Source organism: Lolium perenne, chromosome 7 (assembly GCF_019359855.2).
Source record: "Lolium perenne isolate Kyuss_39 chromosome 7, Kyuss_2.0, whole genome shotgun sequence".
NCBI lineage: Eukaryota > Viridiplantae > Streptophyta > Magnoliopsida > Poales > Poaceae > Lolium > Lolium perenne.
This window is the reverse complement of record NC_067250.2, coordinates 269,407,355-269,432,225: the sequence shown is the minus strand read 5'-3', so window position 1 is coordinate 269,432,225 and position 24,871 is coordinate 269,407,355. Positions and strand designations below refer to the sequence as shown.

The following is a 24,871-nucleotide window of genomic DNA, read 5'->3' as shown; positions in this document are numbered from 1 at the left end:
CCAAATTCTGTGCCGAACATGGCCAGTCGTGGTTAGAAATTGTAGACTAGCCCCGGCCAGGACCCTTTTATTTAAGTTTTTGCTCCTCTCTCTTAGGCTGGTGCCAACGCGGGCTGGAGGCGGGGCGGTACCACCCGCGTCGGGTCAAGAGGGAGGCGACAGGCGGGCGAGACGGTAGCGGCGGGCGGTGGATCCACTGCCCGGCGGTAGGGGGCAGTACCGCCCGCCTATAGCCCGCGTTGGAGGCGAGAGCGGGGCGAGAGGGAGGCGATAGCGGTGTTAGTGGAGGCGGTAGGGAGGCGGTAAGGAGCGGGGCGAGAGGGAGGCGATAGTGAGAGCTGGCACTATAGCCCGTGCACTGGCACCGTGGGGTGAGAGTGAAGGTAAAAGCTGACGTGGCGGGTGAGAGTGGGGTGATACATTTGCACCAGCCTTATGCTTTATTGTTGACCTTTGAAAGATTGAGATTCCCAATTTGTTCCTAGCAAACTTGAACATTTTGTAGGAAAAGAAAACGAGATCCAGATCTACTTTTTCACCAAAATCGTATTTGATTTTGTAAAGAGCGCTTCTTACTTGATATTTTTGTTTAGAAAACTCTAGGCGGTTAGGAATCGTCCGTAAGCTTCCAAAGCGTTGTTTGCTGATAGAAGGAATGAAGAATTGGAGATCATCGATAGATTTACCGGCAATTAAAGGGATCTCACTTTGATGTGACACCTAAGTGAAAAAAAAAACTAAATCTAAGAGATGTCATTGTGGATTTCTATTTGCCACCTACAAAGCACCGATACGGCGATACGGATACGGGGATACGCGATACGGCGATATAGCAAATATACATATAAAATTAATGAAATGCTATGCAATGACTTGTGAAGTCAAAGAATAATTGAGGCGGCGGAAGAGAGAACGATTCCAGGTTGCGGGGAGGCAATTCTAGACGGCAGTGATTATCTTAATAATTACAATAGATCTAATCTCTTGCTAGAAATACTATAAAATTGTAGTGTAGAAAAACAAACCATAGAAATTTGAAGGGTTCAATCCTGTAAATCAAATATCCTGTATAATAAAAAAAATCGATGGGAATCAATCCTATAAATTTCTTTTAAAATCCTTTGTACAATTAATATCCATAGGAGAACCTCCTTTTTGAGGTTACTACCACCGTCCCAGGACTTGCACACATTTTTAGTTTGTTAATTTTGTTAACATAATATTAATTATACACGTAAATTTAATTTCGTACATGAAAGCATATACTCCTGCTACTAAAAAATATTTGAAATATCAAAAAATTATGAATGAAAAATGGTCTTTGCATCTTGTCATCCTATGTGCGCACACCAGGTTTCGTGAAAAAACAACATATTTTGTGCCTTGTGTGCTACAAAACATGTCAATTTCCCGTGGAACTTTGTGAGTCAAGACATAAACGTTAAATTCGTTCTTATTTATAGACAAAATATATTTAAAACGAATTTTAAAAACAGGGAGCATATACTCCTGGATAAACAGCACTTGCAATTGTATAACGCAAAAATTATGTCATTAGAAGTAGAACATCTGAGCTTTCTAATAAATTTATAATATATATCATGTATTATCTTAATTGAATTTACACTTATAATATATATCATGTATTATCTTGGTTAAATTTACAACCATAATGTTACGTGCAAACCCAATGAACCTAGACAGAGGGGTACTAGGGCCCTATTATTGGTTAGGATAGAAGTACTATTTTAGTTCAGATTCACGGATCCTGAGATAGATCCACACAAAGAAGTGGCCATAGCGTGACGGTTCTTGTAATTATTAAGATCATAAAAAATCAGGCAAACAATATAAAACTCAAAAAACGCATAAAGAAACATCAAAAAACACGCAGATCCAAGACGCTGGAACTCAAAAACACGAAGAATAATGTGACTGCACACAATTTTAGTTACAGTTAGACGATTTATTAACGAGCCAAAAAGGCAAAAGGATCCCAAGAAATTGGAGGGGGAGAATAAGGATGATGCATCAGAGTCATGGAAGTAGAGCTACACGGCTTGCTTCGCAAAGCCAGCTTCTGCTCCTTAAGCAGGTTATGCGTGTCGTCATCTGCATCAACTCCTCCCAATAAATTCACAAAACACAAATCACATACACAAGTTGGTTGATCTAAAAAAAACACGCAAGTTGATCCAGAGAGTAAACAAACGCAAGTGGATGCAAGCAAGTTGCTTCTTTAGATCAACAATTCTCCTTCAAGAAGAGAGATAAAGTACTTGTAAAGAAAGATTAGAGATAGCGCACAGGGATGGTTGGGGAAACACACAGCGGCGGCGGCCGTGAGGAATTCCGTGGATGGGGTGTGGTATTTATTGACAGGTGTGTCAGCTAGGGTTGAGAGGGTGGCCTCTCTCAGCCGTCCGATCATCGATGTTTTTGCGGTTGAGATTAAGTCTGTATCGGCCACACTCGCGCGCACTCACGCAGCACGTGACCTATCGTGTCCAGGAGCTCCTATCTTCCAAAATATACTCCTAAATATTCTCAACAGTCAAAGCACCAGGACAGGATGCAGCTAATATATATGCTCTCACTAGTTTGTGTGATTATGAACGTTGGAAAAGAAAAACCTACTAGTAGAATTTAGAGTTTATGAAATGTAAATCCCGGAAAGTGTCTTTGACACATGGGCACCAGTGCTCTCCTCACTTTTAGATTTTTGAAAATTTTGAAATCTCACCTTTTTATGTCTCAAAAAATTATGATGTTAAATATATAGATAGATATAGATATATACGGGTGAGTTGTATGCAAAAAAAGTTCCGTTAAAAAAATACTTTGTATTTTAAATAATGTAAAAAAGACAAATTTCTGATAGTTAATGGTAGAAAAATAGTATTACAATAGTGTATCCTTCTGTTAGAAATTTGTTTTTTTGTATTTCCCAAAATTTAAAGTATTTTTTACCGGAAATTTTTTGCATACACTTCTCATGAATGTATCTATCTACATATTTAACGTCATAATTTTTAAGAACATAAAAGTGTGAGATTTTAAAAATTTCAAAAAACTAAAAATGGAGGGAGCACTGGCACCCATGTGCACCAAATTCATATCCATGTAAATCCTACATGATATTAAGTTAAAACACGTGAAATGTAAATACTATTTCAACGAGTGTTTATCTTTCCGGTTTTGCTGATTCTCATTCTGAGTGAGAATAGAGCTCATTCAACTCTAGAACCGTAAGATTTGTATCGTGTTTCGTATGGCATATGAGTTGCACTGGATTGTAGGCGTGATTTTCCTAATTGCAGTTGTAATTAGGTAACATTAATTCTTATTGAACGTGGGTGCGAGCATGGGCGGACCCAGGATCAAAATTAAGAGGGGACAAAAATGTGCTAACGAAGGAAAAATCTCATGTTAAGTGGGGGAAAATGACTGTTTTTAGCTTACTAATACAAAGGGACAAAAATCTGAGTGGGGAAAATAGTATTACAATAGTGTATCCTTCTGTCAGAAATTTGTTTTTTTTTGTATTTCCCAAAATTTAAAGTATTTTTTACCGGAAATTTTTTGCATACACTTTTCATGAATGTATCTATCTACATATTTAACGTCATCATTTTTGAGAACATAAAAGTGTGAGATTTTAAAAATTTCAAAAAACTAAAAATGGAGGAGCACTGGCACCCATGTGCACCAAATTCATATCCATGTAAATCCTCCATGATATTAAGTTAAAACACGTGAAATGTAAATACTGTTTCAACGAGTGTTTATCTTTCCGGTTTTGCTGATTCTCATTCTGAGTGAGAGTAGAGCTCATTCAACTCTAGAACCGTAAGATTTGTATCGTGTTTCGTATGGCATATGAGTTGCACTGGATTGTAGGCGTGATTTTCCTAATTGCAGCTGTAATTAGGTAACATTAATTCTTATTGAACGTGGGTGCGAGCATGGGCGGACCCGGGATCAAAATTAAGAGGGGGCGAAAATGTGCTAACGAAGGAAAAATCTCATGTTAAGTGGGGGAAAATGACTGTTTTTAGCTTACTAATACAAAGGGACAAAAATGGGCTCTAGTACCAAAGATTTGGTTTCCTCCCGTGGTCTCTCCTCTCAGCCGCCGCCCTAACCCTAGCCGCCTCCAGTTTATCCTCCTCCATAGATTGGTTCCCCCTCCTCCGGTCGGCTTCGCCGGCGTCAGGAGGAGTGGGGAACCCGATCTATGTGTGGAGTTTTGAATAAAAGTATTGTTTTCATTAGATTATGTTAGGATTTTGGTAGCCGCCTTCTTGTTGGTTTCCCCTCAATGGAGATGGCATCGTATGCAATAAGTGATCTTCGGACTTTCGTTCGGCGACGAGATCTTCTTCCCGGCGTCAATGGTGGTGTTGAACAATCACAATTTTCTAGGTATGGGTCTTCGGATCTTGCTTCGCCAGATCGATTTTGGATCTTTTGTCGTTGTTGCCGCGAGGAGGATTATCCTCGCAGTTTTTGTCCCGGCTGCTACGTCCTCGACAATGGTGATTCGTACTCTCGACTCTCCATCGACGACAAAGCTAGTTGGTTATTATTCCCTGATATACTGGTGTTGGTACTCTTGCCGATGTTGTATGACTGCTTTAATGGTTGCGTGCGTGCACGCAGTCTTGGCATTGCGGCTCAAAAAATTATGGGAGAACTTTCGTCGGTATCTACAGGTCTATGGTTCGTTATATATCTTTGGCTGCCTTCACAAGAGTACAAGATTGTGTTCTGGAAGAAGAAAGAAATTGAAGACCTCGAAGATTTGTTACTATCTTTTAGACTTTATTTTGTAATCGTTGGAGTCAGTTCATGTATCTCTACCATGTACTATTTGTTACTATGAATATATGTGGTTTTGATTGTCAAAAAAAAAAAAAATACAAAGGGACAAAAAACTGAGTGGGGGCATCTGCCCCCCCCCCCCCCCCCCCCATGGGTAGATCCGCCCATGGGTGCGAGATTCCCGGTTGCAACTAAGATTAGAAGATATTTTTGCAGGTAAGATTTTTCTAGTTACATATAAATTAGATGGGAGTTGCAACTAAGATTTTTCTAGTTGTAGAGTGGATTTGGTGACCGCGTGTATACGTGAGCACCCATCAGCCACCGTTGGATTGCCTTTGAGATTCCACCATCCCACTAACGGCAACATACGGTGTTAGAATCTTTTTTTGGGAAAATCTGTCCTTAGGGACCGATCACATCCTTGTCACCTTTATATCCAGTGCCTTATCCCTTCTCTAGTAGTATTCTCCACCACACAACCCAGTACCACACCGGAAAGGAAGAGAGGAGGACACCGCCGAGCTCCCGGAGGAGCTCCTGGCCGCGGTCTTCGGCCTCCTCGGCTCCGGCGACCGCAAGCGCTTCTCCCTCGTCTCCCGCCGCTGGCTGGCCGCCGAGGCCGCCTCGCGCCTGCGCCTCGCGCTCGACGCGCGGGACCCGCTCCTCCCGGCCGCCCCGGGATCCTCCGCCGCTTCTCCGCCGTCTCCAAACTCGCGCTCAAGTGCGACCGCCGCGCCGACGGCGTCGGCGACCCGGCCCTGGTCCTCGTCGCGCGCCGCCTCGGCCCGGGCTGCGCCGCCTCAAGCTGCGCTCCCTCCGCGCCGTCACCGACGACGGGGTCCACGCGCCGCCGCCGCCGGCGTCAACCTCCGCAAGCTCTCCGTCGGCTCCCGCGCCTTCGGCGCCGCGGCATCGAGGCGGCCCTCCGCTCCTGCACCCAGCTCGATGAGCTCTCCGTCAGCGCCTCGGGGCCTCGCCGGCCTCGGACCCCATCACCGTCCCCGGCCCGCGCCTCCAGTCCCTGTCCATGAAGGAGCTCTACAACGGGCAGCACTTCTGCTGCGGTTCTTATTCATCTCCGATGATGTGCTCGTGGAGATGCAAGCAGCAGCGATTTGGGGACAGTTGCCCCGTATCTGGATGTACATGTTCTGTATTGTTCTGTTCTTTGTAGTTTGGAAAAAAAATGCAAGCAGCAGCGATTCTGTTCTTTGTAGTTTGGAAAAAAAATGCATGCCTGATATGTTGATTGCTGAATCGACATGTTTCGTTTGCACTGAAGTGAAAAACCATCAGTATTGTACAAATTGCAAATTTAGTGTTCCTAGTTCTGGAGTAGCTCGTGTGCGTTGTAATTTGAAAGGGACGTGTAGTGTGAGCTACAGCAGCCGGGTCAACGGATGGTGGAGAGTGTTGAGCACGGTGGATAAGTGGAGAGTGTTGCATTAGGTTGTCACCTAACGGGACAACTAACACCGTTTGCCACATGTCAATCAATCACCGCGTGCTCACGTATACACCCGGTCACCAGGCTTCTTTCGGTTGTATATATGTTGCAGCTAAGATTTTCCGAATTATATATGGGTTGCAATAAGTTAAACTCATATTTTCAAATTTTTCTCAGTTACAGGTGAGTTGCAACTCAGTTTTTTTGTTACATATGGATTACACGTCCTCACCTATGCGTCTGAATCGTGTCTCTAGCTCCTATAGTAGTGTATCGCATAATTTTTTTTTATTTTGTTTTAAACAAGGGAGATGCCTTGAAAGGCCTTGATGCTGCATTAAACGGTGGGATTTACAAAGAGGAACACAAATAAAAAGGAAATTACAACTCGGTCCTGACAGAAGACCTGGAATTAAAATTGAATAAGCAATCGGGTCCTAGTGTTCTTCCTCCACCATAACAAAGAAACGGATCACATCGCCGATCTTGTTCTCCATCACTGGGGAGCATGCCACTTTGGGGGGAGAAGCTCCAATGCTGATCCGTTGATGAAGAGCGTCCAAAGGAGGTTGAACATGCGCATCAACAACACTGAGGAGAGGCCGCTCTGATGACCGAAGATCATGGCAGCAAACAAGGCCCCTATGTAGGTATCTCCATGTTGCAGCAGATTTCTTCGCTCACCTCCATATCTGTTGATCCTCTCGCTACCTCCCAACCTCCCCTCGCCTCCATGGACGTCCGGAGAGAGAAGTAGCAAAGCAGACCGCCAACTCAAGAAGAGAGCAATGTAGGCCTTATTTATGGAGATTCCAGCAGTCCCCAGCAGTCCCCAACCACGCCACCTCCGGCTCCCACCATGAGAGCGCTGCTACAAGGTGAAGCACCACCAGCCCTACCAGCTTCGGCCCAGGGAGCCGACACCAGACTCCCGGCATAAAGCCAACACACAACATCTGGCCAACACAACAAGCTACTAGCTCTAGTACTACTACTGCTATTATAAAGTATGAACACTGGAGAACCGGCGCATCGCCTCAGCTCCTTCCGGCTGGCAACACCACCGAGAAAAGCTTCAGGTCAGCCCGGGGAGCGACTCTCAAGGTACTTTTTTTTTTTGAATTTTCACACAATACCCACCTAATTTGCAATTTAACCAGGAAAACACCGAACATAAGACACTTGCTATTTTACCTAGTCAAAAAGGATACAAACTATCTCCAGATCCAGGACAGCGCCTTCTAATTACAAGCTACAACTGAACAAATCCAACCCCTTTAAATTTCTACCGTAGCACAAGTACCAACTACCAACATCTGTAATTTTTTAATAGTCAACCAAAACAACGTTGCCAATCTTAGGAACGAAATGAAGTAAGATGACCAATTCACTTGTTGGTCGTGACGGGCAATGAAGCGAAGAACTTTTATGAAGACAACTTGACAAACCAGGCAAGGTGGACAACAAGCAAGATCAGATCTTTGGACGAGATTGCACCCAAATTGTCATAGATGCCAACGAACAAAACAGTTCCTACTTATTGTCATCTTGCAGCAAAATTTACACTGGAGTTATTTCAACGACCATTACCATATGTACAACTACAAGACAGGGATAAGTGGGATTGCCATTTATCCCCGAAAAACATCATGGCCAACAGGGGAGCCAACAACCAACAATGCTCCTTTGCTTCGCTCTATTGTACACAATTTACTTGCCCAACAGAAGCACTACTACCCTATGGATTGTACTGCCTGATCAGGCTGCTTCCTTGCTCCTCAGCTTGTCACATAAATAGTTGAGGACATACAGGTTAAAAACAGAGTGTGCAAGCCAAAAGGGTGGAAATGCTCCCTAAACAAAGATGACAGCAACTCGGTCAGTGGATGAGCGTCTGCTGCTAAAAAAAAGCTAATCAAAATCATTAAGAGAAAATTTTGCACATAAGAACATTACCTGATTAATTACTTCGTTGGAGGGACACCATCACTGCAGAACTTCTTGAAATTTTGGCATTCATCAGCCAGGAAGTCGCTGTAAATTTTTTGAGGAAATATTTAATTAGATTCTGAAAAGGAAAAATCATTCCAGATGCAACACAGGTAGAATGCAGACTTACTAGATGCGTTCCACCATTTCCGTTGGATCCCATCTAGGACTCCAGGGATAATCATTTATTTGAGATGAGGTAATAGGTATCCCTTGGGAATTACAATGCTGCAAGGAATTAGGAATGAGAATGTTATTTGCACAAACAGCAAAAATAACAGACTAAGTCACTTCCACCACCAATCCAAGTATATATTCAAAAACAACAAAAGCATACAAGCAAGACCTTTGATCAAGCATCTACATCACAAATAACCATAAGCTGCAGAGAAGCAAAATAAATACCTGAGAGCTCTGCAAAGTCAGGATAGGTTGTTGCCTAGGGAACTGAAGGGGGATGATAAAATGAACCTGCAATATCACATTGCATTACATGTCACTGTTTAGTGGTCAATCCACGGAAATAAGTATATGAGATTAGAGAATCAAAATATGTGATGCCAAATGCCAAAATAATAATTTGTAGAAAGCAATATTATTAAGAACCAAAGTCTACTTTTCAACCATGAAGTCTAAAAACGTTCACTTTCAACCTTAAATCTAGAACTGTTTGAATTGTAGTCTACAAAAAACTTAAACTCCACCATTCGGACAAAAAGTTAAAATGTTAGCAATGGAAGAAAATTTGGTAGAAACAGATGAATAAAAGGAACTCGATGGCATGGCAGTAGTGCGGTGGACACATGTCAGCCAAAACTACTTGTGAAACCACATGAGGACAAAATGTAACCGTTTCCATAGTTCGAGGTAGCGAACCAAATGGTTTGGGAGTCCAGGGTTGAAAAGTGGACTTTGTTCTAATACCGATGGTGACATAAACACTTATTAGTAACCTAATAATAAAAATAGGTGGTTTAGGCCAAGCTGGGATTTCACGAGTTCAAAGTTTTTGATCTATTAAAAAGTTGGTCATTGTGTCGGTCAAAAGATAAATTGCTTGATTTAAATGTAGGTTTTTTTTTTTATGCTGTTGGCAGCAACACCATCACCCGGGACAAGGGGGATGGGGCACAGAGTGCACACAAGAAGGTCTCCCAGCGCACTCGTTTACTAGCAGGCCCCGCATAATATTGCAGACAGCTACGTGAAAATGCAGACTAGGTATCCAGCACCAAAAGAAGCCTTAAAGTCATTTGACAGATACAAAATGAAAATAATGACAGACATGAGGGAAGCCCCTCAGCACTTCTAAATCAAGAGAGAACCTCTTTGTTACTGGTTAATTAAGAAGGGAGAGGCACCAGACAATTTAACTATGGAGGGTCAATCCTTGGCTGGCAACCCCCACCTGTGTTGGTTAACCACCCAAGCATTCACTATTCTCTTGGCAGAAAGGTAATGAATCTATTTCTTGATTAGCACAACGCAATGCAGAAAATGGAAAATGGTAGAGTTACACATTCAGTGACATACCAGAAATGTGAAAATCCCTGAAATGGAAAGAACTGTAGCATTCCTACAAAGAATCTGATGAATAAAGAGGGCTGTTAGACAACATGGCAAAAACCACAATAACTTAATAAAAAACAGGACAAGTACCGGATCAGCCTCTAATGGTCTCCCAAAAGCAGGAGCTAGGGCCTCAATAAAACGTCTTCTGGAACCAATTGAAGCTGATGCCTCAACAACCTTCAATATAGTTCAGAAACATAAGTTTGTACTTAAGAACAAATTCAGCAGTGTCATTAATAGCATCCTACAAAACAAACCCTGTTTAACCAATTAATGCTTCAACCATAGTAAAGTTTCAAGAATCCAGTGGATTTAACATGCTTGAATAACTGAAAAGTTGCATGTGTGATGTCTGTCCATGAAGGTTAAAAAGCAAAAGGTACAATATGGCATGTGGTCTCTGTCTTACAACTACCATGTCACTAATATCGTAAAACCTACTGTCTCTTTTCCTGATTCCCTTTCTGCCCTTGCCCCATCCTTCGAATGTCATAGCCAGAATGAAATCTTTAGCACATAAGTACTCACAGTTATGACATGACAGAACTAGTAACCCCTGACTAACATATCACATTCAATGTAAATGAAATTGACGTGACAACTGAAAGATAGAGAAAAATAACACCACCAATAACAAGAGTCAGATTAAGACAATTACTAGAAAATGCACAATAATTTACCTGGTTATTAAGATCATCTTCTAAGGCAAGAATATATTCAGCCATGCACCTTTACATAAATAGACCAAGAAAGAGAGATCATCAGCGACAAAGAGATAATGCTTCTTTTGGTGAAAATGTTACAATGAAGATGATATCACGGGTGCAGTCTGTATTGACATATAACACGCTACAAGAGACAATCTTCATATACCAATTTAGTCAGGAGTGTGGCTGTGTGGCAAGTTGACTTACATCCCATCAACCCATGCAGGTAGCTTGACAGCATCCACTGAGAAAAATGATTTCATTTCAGGGGTTGAGATTAGTTTCAGCCGTGGTGCAGAAGAAACAGAGGAGTAACTTCCGCTAACCGGAAATATGGCCTGCAAAATAACCCAGAAGTCCATTTTCAAATGCACAACAAAACTCCTAAATTCCATCAGGTATAAAACACATAAAGTAGCACTTGTGTCTACTGCCAAACACTAAATATAATTTGCTATATATGTGTACTGCAATTTGTTAGCCGCTATCTGGAGAACAAATGGCAATCATATCATATACTTCGACTTTACCACTTGACTGAAATCCCTCAACAAGGCAAGACACTCTCTGAAGAGAATATCTCTTCGCAATAATGGGATTGTTGACTGCTGAAACTCCTGATGCTTTTCTTTTGCAAGAAAACCTCCGGCCTATTTGCATGTCATATTATGATACAATGCACTGATAACCGTAAGATCAAATAGCTAGAACATTCAAAAGCAGTAAGTATTACGGGTGTGTTTGATTTGAATCCAAGGTTGCCCTACCTGGCTATCAGAAATAGAAATCAAGGTTTTGCGTGCCCATGAGTTGGCCAATATAGGCAATGAAGATCAACTAGAATTAGCAGATGGGCATTGGCATGCCAAAAAGTTGGCCGCCATCCAAACGACCAATTTTTTGGTCATATGACAAAAAAAAATTGGCAGGATTGTTTGGCGACAATTCAAACATATGCCCTAGGTAACAATAGCAGTAGCCTTCAAATGATTTTCTATGCAGTTATGTTAGTTGAAGAAGATGCGGACCGTCTTTGTTATAAAGATGTGGTAAGTACTAATCAAAAATGAATTAGTGTTATGTACATGCTTGTAAATGGAGTGGAATAGGAACTGCAACAAATTTAAACAAGGGAATAGAATTTTCAGTTGCACTTATGAGTTGCTGCTATCTTTTAGGATTAGTTGCCATATTTAGTTGATCCCTCCTTATCCTTCATATTTTGTAGCAAGTCCTGCCCTACATAAGAAGCAAGGTGCATCTATTCAAATTAAGCAAGGGGTAGTTAATTTATTCCTAGTCTCTTTCATTCCTGCCCTTGTGGTGCAGTTGCAACAGACCACCTGTGTCCCGTGGTAACTCAATCAGGCCTTAGGGCTCCCAGTCTTATCACGATTGCAGTGTTACGATTTCAAGGAGCAGCAGGGCATAACCAGCTGAAACTTTGCCGATATAAAACATTTCTCAATTATCATCATCACCCCTGCTACTGTTTTTACGTGTCTGGGCTCATGTACATGTAAGGAGGGGCTTTAGAGGTTAACCTGTAGATGGATCTTTTGAGGAAATTTCCATGGACATCCAGGCACCAACTGTTTTAAGTCTAAATCCAGAAGCGGTACAGCAAACTTCACCTCATCTGGCTACAACAAATATGAAAAATACAAGATGAGAAAAAAAAAATCAATTTTAACAGAAGAAAAGGTTATGAACATTGTAAACTTACCCTATCAGTCAATGGTACCATGCAGACCTCAATCCCCTGTTTGAACGCAAACATTTAGAAGGTTAACTCTCAGCCAAAAATGATTTTACAGTCAAGCTGATAAAAACAATTGGTAGTAAGAGTCAAATAGCTCAATCTTCGTCTCATTCTCATGACCATGTCTGTCTTTCACTATATTAAAACCACATTACATCAAGAAGACATTTCTAGTTACTTCAGACATTTGAATATGCAGTCAATGCAACAGAAAGGCCAAACATGGCAACAGTAGTGTGTTTACCTCCTTAGCAAGAACTGTGTCTACCTCAAACTTCAATCTTGTATCATCTACCTCAGCAACCCGCTTCTTTTGGTATTCAATGTATAATAACCTGCAGCAAATGAAGCCAGCAGGAAGTAGTTTAGAAGCAAGTTAACCACAAAAACCAATACGACAATCACCCGTATGCTTTGCGCGCCTACAAACTACTCAACTCATGACACCATTACATCATGTCAACAATGCCGCTAGCCCTCCCAATTCCTCTTACCATAGCAGTACAGTATGTATCTTCACTATATGATGCATGCATTGCGTATTTGGCAATTTCTAGTCAATAATGACTAGCCCAACCCAGTGCAAGCTCAATCAACATAAATCGCTGGCTTTTATTTCAGCTTGTTTACACTTCATTAAGTTGGTACCCTTCTTTAATTAAATACGGTAAAATGAGATAAGATGTTTTGTGAATATGGTTATGGATAGATGCTTCAGAGAGAATGGAATATGGAAAAAGGGCAAAAGGGGTAACTAGCATGAAACCTACCATTAAACACATTATCAGATCATATTTTTTAAACCAGTAAACGGCAGGGCAGGCACCTACAGTGTTTTGTTTAGGTATACAACAAGCATTACAAAATATAAACAAGGGACAAGCACTAAACAGAAATTATAGAAGGGAGCTTAGCCAGCCGAGGAGGTTGTTTTGCTTGGGGTTGACTCTATAAGAGATAAGTAACAGCTCCCTCTTTAAGAAAAAAAAATTCTTGCTATATGAAGAAACAGAGCAGGGCTTTCCATGACTATTAACCATGTACAATGGAGGCACTTATGCAAGGCGCTAGGATATAATTCCCAGCAGTTATGGCCTCTTCCCCCCCAATCACAGGGAAAAAAGTTGTGTCGATGCCAAACCTATTATCAGGCGCCACCCCGAGCTTTATTTCCGAACAAACCTGGTGCGGCCAGCATCGGGCGCTATCGGACGAGAATAAGGACACAAAACAAATCCAAGGGAATGGGATAGGAAATAAACTTAACATCCGTGATTAGCGCCTGTTGTTTTCTGCGTTGGAGAGATGAGCGCTTAGTTGGTTTCCTAGCCTGCACGTGGCCTCCGTAGTTAGCGTTAAGCATTGAGGATTGGGCGCTTTCATGATTTTCTAAATTTGTTTTATGACATTTATTTATGCTTTTCTCTGAAAGAGTCCATATAAGCTCTAGCGCTGTAGATGCCCTTACATTCCCAATTCCCTTTACATGCACTAGAGAAAAGAGGGTAATCATCGCCAAAACAAAAGAACTTTACAATCACATACGCTGATTTGGTTAGTATGATACTGGTTGTGCAACATTTTAATTCCTCAATTTGATTTGCTTCTATGACCAATTGCTACGTCCAACCCTGCATATGCATACTGAACGTTGACAACTCCCAATCAATACTGTGTATATCCAGTCTAATCCACATGCATGCAGGGCAACACGAGTAATTGCGCAATACCATAGAGAAGCAAAGGAACCTCACCGGAGCTCTTCCACGAGGTTGAGCAGTCCCCGTGGGTCGCGGATATCCCATCGTGCCAAGCAGCTCTTGTCCCCATTCCCGGCGTCATCATAATCGACCAGCGGCTGGAAGTCTTCGTCGCCCGGCCCGAACACCACGTCGGGCGCCACCTTCGGGTACAGCGCATTATACAGGAAATCCCCTGCGAAACAGCAAATCAGAGACACGGAATCCGAAGGCGAACCCTAAACCATTACAGCGAAGGGAGCGAGGCGGTGAGGAGCGTTACAGTAGACGTAGTCGAGGCAGAAGGGGATGGCGAGGGTGAAGCGATCGGCGTAGCGGGCGTTCCGGCAGCCGGACCAGATCTGCCCTAGCTGCAAGCGGCCGCGGGGAGACGGGTGAGTGGAATGGTGGGGCAGAAGGGAGCGCGCCGTGCACGTACCTTGACGGGGAGACTGGGGTTGGAGAGAAGGAACTTGAGCTGCGCGGAGATGAGGGGCGCGAGCGGCGGGCCGGATGTGGAGGCGGGCGCTGCGGCGTCGGCGGAAGGCGACATCGCCGGCGGCGGCGGTGGTTGGCTATGGATTCGGCAGCCCTCCTTTCGCTGTTTTTTTTTTTTTTTGGTATAGAAAAGGGTCAAACAAGAAGGTATAGGCCTGTTTGCTCCGATGCGGGCTTGTGGGCCATAGTGGGTCTCTGCCTATTCCTAGCTGCCCGACGCATAGTGTTCGATTTGTCCGCCGACACGTAAAATGTGTGGTGTTTTCCTTTAGTTTTTCTTTGTATTATTCAGAGACATGAGCAGACGGACATGCCTAATTGGTGATTATTACTTGAGTTTAGAGAATTGGTTTAGAGGTGTCTCTTTTTCCTCTTCTTTTAGCAATCCTATAAAATAAAATATTACCTTGTGTCTTCAACTGCACCGTGTAGTTGTCAAGCACAAGGTTTCGTGTTAGTAATAATAGATAAAAGTAGTAATAAAAATGAAGTAAAATCAACAAACTAAGTAAACACATGCTTTCTAAGATGGTTTTAGCTTCAGGCAGAGTTTTACTCATAAATGAACCATCCGCGGTAGAGTCTATTGATGCGTGTGGTTGGCACGTCCGTTGGGAACCCCAAAAGGAAGGTGTGATGCGCACAGCGGCAAGTTTCCCTCAGTAAGAAACCAAGGTTTAATCGGACCAGTAGGAGTCAAGAAGCACGTGGAAGGTTGATGGCGGCGAGATGTAGTGCGGCGCAACACCAGGGATTCCGGCGCCAACGTGGAACCTGCACAACACAACCAAAGTACTTTGCCCCAACGAAACAGTGAGGTTGTCAATCTCACCTAGCTTCTTTGTAACAAAGAGTTAACCGTATTGTGTGGAAGATGATTGTTTGCAGAAAATAGTAGAACAAGTATTGCAGTAGTTGTATTTCAGTAAAGAGAATTGGACCGGGGTCCACAGTTCACTAGAGGTGTCTCTCCCATAAGATAAACAGCATGTTGGGTGAACAAATTACAGTTGGGCAATTGACAAATAAAGAGAGCATGACCATGCACATACATATCATGATGAGTATAGTGAGATTTAATTGGGCATTACGACAAAGTACATAGACCGCCATCCAACTGCATCTATGCCTAAAAAGTCCACCTTCAGGTTATCATCCGAACCCCCTCCAGTATTAAGTTGCAAAGCAACAGACAATTGCATTAAGTATGGTGCGTAATGTAATCAACAACTACATCCTTAGACATAGCATCAATGTTTTATCCCTAGTGGCAACAGCACAACACAACCTTAGAACTTTCTCGTTCTGTCCTGTGTCAATGCAGGCATGAACCCACTATCGAGCATAAGTACTCCCTCTTGGAGTTACAAGCATCTACTTGGCCAGAGCATCTACTAGTAACGGAAAGCATGCAAGATCATAAATAACACGTAGATATAACTTTGATAATCAACATAACAAGTATTCTCTATTCATCGGATCCCAACAAACGCAACATATAGAATTACAGATAGATGATCTTGATCATATTAGGCAGCTCACAAGATCCGACAATGATAGCACAATGGGGAGAAGACAACCATCTAGCTACTGCTATGGACCCATAGTCCAGGGGTAGACTACTCACACATCACACCGGAGGCGACCATGGCGGCGTAGAGTCCTCCGGGAGATGATTCCCCTCTCCGGCAGGTGCCGGAGGCGATCTCTGGATCCCCCGAGATGGGATCGGCGTTGGCGGTGTCTCCGGAAGGTTTTCCGTATCGTGGCTCTCGGTGTCGGGGGTTTCGTCACGGAGGCTTTAAGTAGGCGGAAGGGCAAGTCGGGAGGGGGCACGGGGCCCCACACCACGTGCCGGCGCGGCCAAGGGGGGCCGCGCCGCCTAGGGTTTGGGCACCCCGTGGCCCCACTTCGTTTCGTCTTCGGACTTGGAAGCTTCGTGGAAAAATAGGCCCGGGCTTTGATTTCGTCCAATTCGAGAATATTTCCTTACTAGGATTTCGAAACCAAAAACAGTGACAAAGAATCGGCACTTCGGCATCTTGTTAATAGGTTAGTTCCATAAAATGCACGAATATGACATAAATTTTTCATAAAAAATGTAGATAACATCAATAATGTGGCATGGAACATAAGAAATTATCGATACGTCTGATACTTATCAGCATCCCCAAGCTTAGTTACGCTCGTCCCGGCAGGTAAAACGATAACACAGATAATTTACGGAGTGACATGCCATCATAATCTTGATCATACTATTTGTAAAGCATATGTAGTGAATGCAGCGATCAAAACAATGTATATGACATGAGTAAACAAGTGAATCATAAAGCAAAGACTTTTCATGAATAGCACTTCAAGACAAGCATCAATAAGTCTTGCATAAGAGTTAACTCATAAAGCAATAATTCAAAGTAAAAGCATTGAAGCAACACAAAAGAAGATTAAGTTTCAGCGGTTGCTTTCAACTTGTAACATGTATATCTCATGGATATTGTCAACATAGAGTAATATAATAAGTGCAATAAGCAAGTATGTAGGAATCAATGCACAGTTCACACAAGTGTTTGCTTCTTGAGGTGGAGAGAAATAGGTGAACTGACTCAACATTGAAAGTAAAAGAATGGTCCTTCATAGAGGAAAAGCATCGATTGCTATATTTGTGCTAGAGCTTTGATTTTGAAAACATGAAACAATTTTGTCAACGGTAGTAATAAAGCATATGCATCATGTAAATTATATCTTATAAGTTGCAAGCCTCATGCATAGTGTACTAATAGTGCCCGCACCTTGTCCTAATTAGCTTGGACTACCTGGATCATCACAATGCACATGTTTGTACCAAGTGTCACAAAGGGGTACCTCTATGCCGCCTGTACAAAGGTCTAAGGAGAAAGCTCGCATTGGATTTCTCGCTATTGATTATTCTTCAACTTAGACATCCATACCGGGACAACATAGACAATGAGATAATGGACTCCTCTTTTATGCATAAGCATGTAACAACAATTAATAATTTTCTCATTTGAGATTGAGGATATATGTCCAAAACTGAAACTTCCACCATGGATCGTGGCTTTAGTTAGCGGCCCAATGTTCTTCTCTAACATTATGCATGCTTAACCATAGGGTGGTAGATCTCTCTTACTTCAGACAAGACGGACATGCATAGCAACTCACATGAAATTCAACAATGAGTAGTTGATGGCGTCCCCAGTGAACATGGTTATCGCACAACAAGCAACTTAATAAGAGATAAAGTGCATAATTACATATTCAATACCACAATAGTTTTTAAGCTATTTGTCCCATGAGCTATATATTGCAAAGGTGAATGATGGAATTTTAAAGGTAGCACTCAAGCAATTTACTTTGGAATGGCGGAAAATACCATGTAGTAGGTAGGTATGGTGGACACAAATGGCATAGTGGTTGGCTCAAGTATTTTGGATGCATGAGAAGTATTCCCTCTCGATACAAGGTTTAGGCTAGCAAGGCTTATTTGAAACAAACACAAGGATGAACCGGTGCAGCAAAACTCACATAAAAGACATATTGAAAACATTATAAGACTCTACACCGTCTTCCTTGTTGTTCAAACTCAATACTAGAAATTATCTAGACCTTAGAGAAACCAAATATGCAAACCAAATTTTAGCATGCTCTATGTATTTCTTCATTAATGGGTGCAAAGCATATGATGCAAGAGCTTAATCATGAGCACAACAATTGCCAAGTATCACATTACCCAAGATATTAATAGCAATTACTACATGTATCATTTTCCAATTCCAACCATATAACAATTTAACGAAGGAGAAACTTCGCCATGAATACTATGAGTAGAAACCAAGGACATACTTGTCCATATGCTACAGCGGAGCGTGTCTCTCTCCCATAAGGTGAATGCTAGGATCCATTTTATTCAAACAAAACAAAAACAAAAACAAACCGACGCTCCAAGAAAAAGCACATAAGATGTGATGGAATAAAAATATAGTTTCAGGGGAGGAACCTGATAATGTTGTCGATGAAGAAGGGGATGCCTTGGGCATCCCCAAGCTTAGACGCTTGAGTCTTCTTAATATATGCAGGGGTGAACCACCGGGGCATCCCCAAGCTTAGAGCTTTCACTCTCCTTGATCATGTTGCATCATACTCCTCTCTTGATCCTTGAAAACTTCCTCCACACCAAACTCGAAACAACTCATTAGAGGGTTAGTGCACAATATAAATTAACATATTCAGAGGTGACACAATCATTCTTAACACTTCTGGACATTGCATAATGCTACTGGATATTAGTGGATCAAAGAAATTCATCCAACATAGCAAAAGAGGCAATGCGAAATAAAAGACAGAATCTGTCAAAACAGAACAGTTCGTATTGACGAATTTTAAAATGGCACCAGACTTGCTCAGATGAAAATGCTCAAATTGAATGAAAGTTGCGTACATATCTGAGGATCATTCACGTAAATTGGCTTAATTTTCTGAGCTACCTACAGGGAGGTGGACCCAGATTCGTGACAGCAAAGAAATCTGGAACTGCGCAGTATTCCAAATCTAGTACTTACTTTTCTATCAACGGCTTAACTTGGCACAACAAAACACAAAACTAAGATAAGGAGAGGTTGCTACAGTAGTAAACAACTTCCAAGACACAAAATAAAAACAAAGTACTGTAGGTAAAAACATGGGTTGTCTCCCATAAGCGCTTTTCTTTAACGCCTTTCAGCTAGGCGCAGAAAGTGTGTATCAAGTATTATCAAAGGGTGATGCATTCTCAGCGGGGTGTGGAGTTTTCTCAACCAGGCATAATATATTTGATACATAAGTTTTAGCATCCCCCTTTTCATTAGTCTTAGGTGTGCTACTTTCATCAAACAAATTTTCAGGAACAAGCCAAGCATAGTTATTTTCTAGTGCATCATTCATAGCTAAGAGTTTACATGGTATTGGTGCTTTGATCTCCCCACCATCATCAATATTATTAGTGCATCTTATTCTATCCATGTCCATCTTTTCAAGGAGACTAACAAAATTAGTATGAGAACCAAGCATATTAAATTTAGCAAAGACCTTTCTAGCTTCTCTTGCTAGACCACCAAATTCTCTAAGAAGGGTTTCTAAAACGAAATCTTTCTTTTCCCCTTCTTCCATATCACCAAGTGTGAGAAACACGTGTTGGATTATAGGATTAAGATTAACAAATTTAGTCTCCAACAGGCGGACTAAATGCGCAGCAGCAATTTCATAAGTAGGCGCAAGGTCTACCAAGTGTCTATCTTCAAAATTTTCAATGGTACTAACATGATTGAAAAATTCTTCTATATTATTTCTCCCAACTATAGACCCACGTCCTACCGGTATGTCTTTTGTGGTAAAATTAAAAGGAAACATGATGAAATAAGTAAAGTAAATGCAAGTAACTAATTTTTTTGTGTTTTTGATATAGCAAACAAGATAGCAAATAAAGTAAAACTAGCAACTAATTTTTTTGTATTTTGATTTAGTGCAGCAAACAAAGTAGTAAATAAAACTAAGCAAGACAAAAACAAAGTAAAGAGATTGAGAAGTGGAGACTCCCCTTGCAGCGTGTCTTGATCTCTGCAACGGCGCCGAGAAATTTGCTTCTTGGCGTGAAGTTGGCGTGGGAGATAGAAATCTTTGTGGTGTAACTTTTCTTCAGGTCCGACAACGGCGCCGTAAATTTGCTTGATGCGTGTGGTTGGCACGTCCGTTGGGAACCCCAAGAGGAAGGTGTGATGCGCACAGCGGCAAGTTTCCCTCGGTAAGAAACCAAGGTTTAATCGGACCATAGGGAGTCAAGAAGCACGTTGAAGGTTGATGGCGGCGAGATGTAGTGCGGCGCAACACCAGGGATTCCGGCGCCAACGTGGAACCTGCACAACACAACCAAAGTACTTTGCCCCAACGAAACAGTGAGGTTGTCAATCTCACCGGCTTGCTGTAACAAAGAGTTAACCGTATTGTGTGGAAGATGATTGTTTGCAGAAAATAGTAGAACAAGTATTGCAATAGATTGTATTTCAAGAAAGAGAATTGGACCGGGTCCACAGTTCGATAGAGGTGTCTCTCCCATAAGATAAACAACATGTTGGGTGAACAAATTACAGTTGGGCAATTGACAAATAAAGAGAGCATGACCATGCACATACATATCATGATGAGTATAGTGAGATTTAATTGGGTATTACGACAAAGTACATAGACCGCCATCCAACTGCATCTATGCCTAAAAAGTCCACCTTCAGTTATCATCCGAACCCCTCCGGTATTAAGTTGCAAAGCAACAGACAATTGCATTAAGTATGGTGCGTAATGTAATCAACAACTACATCCTTAGACATAGCATCAATGTTTTATCCCTAGTTGCAAAAGCACAACCCAACCTTAGAACTTTCTGTCCTTTGTCCCAGTGTCAATGCGGCATGAACCCACTATCGAGCATAAGTACTCCTCTTGGAGTTACAAGCATCTACTTGGCCAGAGCATCTACTAGTAACGGAAAGCATGCAAGATCATAAATAACACGTAGATATAACTTTGATAATCAACATAACAAGTATTCTCTATTCATCGGATCCCAACAAACGCAACATATAGAATTACAGATAGATGATCTTGATCATGTTAGGCAGCTCACAAGATCCGACAATGATAGCACAATGGGGAGAAGACAACCATCTAGCTACTGCTATGGACCCATAGTCCAGGGGTAGACTACTCACACATCACACCGGAGGCGACCATGGCGGCGTAGAGTCCTCCGGGAGATGATTCCCCTCTCCGGCAGGTGCCGGAGGCGATCTCCCGGATCCCCGAGATGGGATCGGCGTTGGCGGCGTCTCTCGGAAGGTTTTCCGTATCGTGGCTCTCGCACCGGGGGTTTCGTCACGGAGGCTTTAAGTAGGCGGAAGGGCAAGTCAGGAGGGGGCACAGGGGCCCCACACCACAGGCCGGCGCGGCCAAGGGGGGGCCGCGCCGCCCTAGGGTTTGGGCACCCTGTGGCCCCACTTCATTTCGTCTTCGGACTTCTGGAAGCTTCGTGGAAAAATAGGCCCCTGGGCTTTGATTTCGTCCAATTCCGAGAATATTTCCTTACTAGGATTTCTGAAACCAAAAACAGCAGAAACAAAGAATCGGCACTTCGGCATCTTGTTATTAGGTTAGTTCCAGAAAATGCACGAATATGACATAAAGTGTGCATAAAACATGTAGATAACATCAATAATGTGGCATGGAACATAAGAAATTATCGATACGTTGGAGACGTATCATCTATCATAATTCTTGACATTATTTAACCCAATATAAAAAGAGTGTACGATTGTTCATTCATTTGCTTACATATGATGGGCAAGTTCTAAGCATGTTTTTTAATTCTTTTCCAAATTGTTGCTACATGTCCATTATTATTTTGCCTAAATGATATGATGTTATTTCTATTTTGTAGAATTTTAACAAGTGGGTAATACTTTTTAATAAAGTTTGCTTTAAAATCATCCCAAGAATTTATGCTAGCAGCAATGATAATAGTCATTCTTTAACTTTTCCTTTAAGTGAAAATAAGAATAATTAAAGCTTAACAATATTATTTTTCACAGTTTAAAACTTTTGCATATCACAAATTTCACAAAAATCATGCAAATTCATAGACACATCTTCACTAGAACTACCACCAAATTGATCTTTGATTATTAGATTTAATAACCCAGGACTTACTTCAAAGTTTTTAGCAGTTATTTCAGGTGTTGTGATAGGCTTAGCAATAAAGTGATCATTAGGAGTGTTTGTGTAGTACCTCTTTCTCCCATAGCTTATAACGGAAAGTTACTACTATTTTTATGTGTTTTTGTGTTTTAAATAGACCTAAAAAAGAAAAGACTAAAAACAAGACAAATAAAATTACTTTGAAAAATCTAAAAGAGAAAGAAGAGCTCACAGTGGTGCAACCCCCAAAGCTTTGGTGTTTGCACAAAGTTGAGGATGATGTTGCCAGAAGATGTGCTCACTTAGCTTGATGAAGATGATGGTGATGTCCTTGGCGCCACTATGAGATGCTCTTACAACTCCTCAGCAACGACGCCAAAAAATATGTTTGATGACGTTGAGACTCCAGAGCGGAGTTTTGTAGTCAGCGAAGCTTTTTCCCCACAAGGGTGACTCGAGGGTTTAAATCGAACTCTCGGAGAATTGGCTTAAAGGTGTCTCTTTTCCTCATAGGTGAATTCACGTAGTTGCATATCTAGAGAATTTACCTTTGGGTCAAGCCTAATTTGAAGAAGAATTAAAATTTGAGATTACACCTATTCACCCCCCCCCCCTCTATGTGTCATACGATCCTTTCAATTGGTATCAGAGCCTCGGCTCTTATTCGGGCTTTACCGCCTAAGAGAGTATGGCCAAAGTGGGGGTTTCTAGTACGGAGCCCGCATCCATGGAGGACATCAAGGAGTTGAAATCATCAATCTCCTTGATGAATGACTCCATGAGTTAATTAAGGGAGATGGTGATGAGCTTTATGCAAGCCAATAAACCTCCTATCCCTCCTACCACCACTACTGAGGTTGTCACTCCTGTCATAGATAAAACCAAGGATGGAGAGTGTAGTGGTGAGTCCCCTCCCAAGTTAGATCCTAATGCCACCGGAGTGTACTCGACAGTTGCTCCTCCGCTCGTGTATTCTCCGGATCCTCCCATTCCTCACCCTCGCATTAATCCACGAGTAGATCCACCATCACTTAATCCTAATGCTTTTTCTTTGTGGCAAACCAAGATGAAGTCTTATTTAAATTCCTCATCTATTGAACTATGGAGAATTGTTGTGGAAGGATACAAGCCTCACAATCCTAATTTTTTTTGTCTTGTAGGGAAGTGGTTGATTGTCAACTCAACGCCACCGCCTTATATATGACTCAACAAGCCGTTAGCGAGGATGATAGACCCTACATCGAGAAAGCAACCACCGCCAAGGATGCTTGGGATATTCTCGCCAAAGTATTCCTTGGAAGCTCAAGCATGAGGCAAAATAAGTTCCAAAAAGTTAGCAATAAAGCCGAAGGATTCTACATGGAATATGGTTAACATCATCGGGATATGTACCGCCATCTCAAGGCTCTTGCTATCTCCTTTCGAGACCTTGGTGCCACTTATGTTGATGATGATTGGATCAATAGGAAGTACATCAATGCTCTATTGCCCTTTGAACCGGCCGATCTAAGGATTCTCAAGAAATGGATGCTTTCAAGGTTGAGTAAAAAATTGCGGATGATAGTCGTGCCCGGGCTATTGGGATGAAGATAAGTGAAAACCTTGCATTGAAGGCATGTGTTAGTGTTGAGGATGATGAAGATTTGATGGAAACTAAGGATGAAGGACACTCCGAAGAACTCAAACGTGATCTACATGGTCATATTGCTCTTCTCACAAAATCCTTTTGGAGAGATCCTTCCAAGTACAAGTTAAAGGGAAACCAAAGAGGAGATGCCAAGGGCCCAAGAGTTAGAACTTGCTACAATTGTGGCAATCAAGAGCACTTCATTGCCAAGTGCCCATATGAGAATAGAGAAGATCATGGTGGAAAGCTCATCCTCAAGGACAAGTCAAAGGTCCCTCGCAAGAAGCCATTTGTCAAGAAAAGTGGCTATGACATTACCAAGAAACCATCAAAGTATGTGTTGATTGCCCGTGAGGAGTATTCTTCCGGAGAAGAAGAAGATGACAAAGACGACTCAAGAAGTGAGGTAGCCGCCATTGCCATCACCTCAACACCTTCATCATCTCTCTTTGAATCTCCCAATGAGGACTCCTACAACAATGCAAGATGTCTCATGGTCAAGGCCTCTCGTGTTCTCACCTCCAGAGATGAAGAAGATGTTCACGAAGACACATTAAGTGAAAAGGCCACTAGTGCCTCTACCCCTATGACATCTCTCTTCAAATCTCCCAATGAGGATATCTCTTTCAACCTCAACAAGTACCTCATGGACAAGACTTCTGAGGTAACTACTTCATCCAAACCCACCTCTAAGACTATTTTTAGGAATGTGATGTTGAGAGTCTCAAGATAAAGAGAGAAATTATTAGCTTGGACGAATTTATCTCTAACTTGCAAGGTGAACCCAAAAAAGCATGTCCAAGTTATCTTGTATAGGCTTGCACATGCCAATGATCTCCTTGATCTCAAGGAGATATTTGAGAGAGAAAATGCCGATGAGATTGGTGCATTATCTCAAGCTCTTGGGGAAGAACAAGAGCTTAGAGAAGCTCTATAGGAAAAGTTGTCTTCCATTGAGGAAATCCA

At 42.0% G+C, this 24,871-nt stretch overlaps 1 protein-coding gene across 1 annotated transcript; it reads right to left on the bottom strand.

Moving 5' to 3' along the window:
• Positions 1 to 7,731: 7,731 nt before the first annotated feature.
• Positions 7,732 to 14,672, bottom strand: LOC127312817 (uncharacterized). The gene is made up of 14 exons (XM_051343372.2): positions 14,483 to 14,672; positions 14,327 to 14,414; positions 14,059 to 14,239; positions 12,549 to 12,639; positions 12,269 to 12,304; positions 12,087 to 12,185; positions 10,750 to 10,880; positions 10,516 to 10,564; positions 9,923 to 10,012; positions 9,797 to 9,850; positions 8,669 to 8,734; positions 8,394 to 8,491; positions 8,231 to 8,308; positions 7,732 to 8,128 (listed from the first exon to the last, which is right to left on the bottom strand). Exons 1-13 carry the CDS (start codon positions 14,594 to 14,596, stop codon positions 8,239 to 8,241), a joined length of 1,167 nt encoding a protein of 388 aa, XP_051199332.1. The 5' UTR covers positions 14,597 to 14,672; the 3' UTR covers positions 7,732 to 8,128; positions 8,231 to 8,238.
• Between the last annotated feature and the right edge of the window lie 10,199 nt (positions 14,673 to 24,871).

Excerpts from the sequence above, each read along its gene's own strand:
- LOC127312817 (XM_051343372.2), bottom strand. The coding sequence starts at position 14,596 with ATGTCGCCTTCCGCCGACGCCGCAGCGCCCGCCTCCACATCCGGCCCG. Across the intron at positions 12,305-12,548 it reads ACACAGTTCTTGCTAAGGAG|GGGATTGAGGTCTGCATGGT; the intron begins GTAAACACACTA and ends GCGTTCAAACAG. Across the intron at positions 10,013-10,515 it reads AAGATGATCTTAATAACCAG|GTTGTTGAGGCATCAGCTTC; the intron begins GTAAATTATTGT and ends ACTATATTGAAG.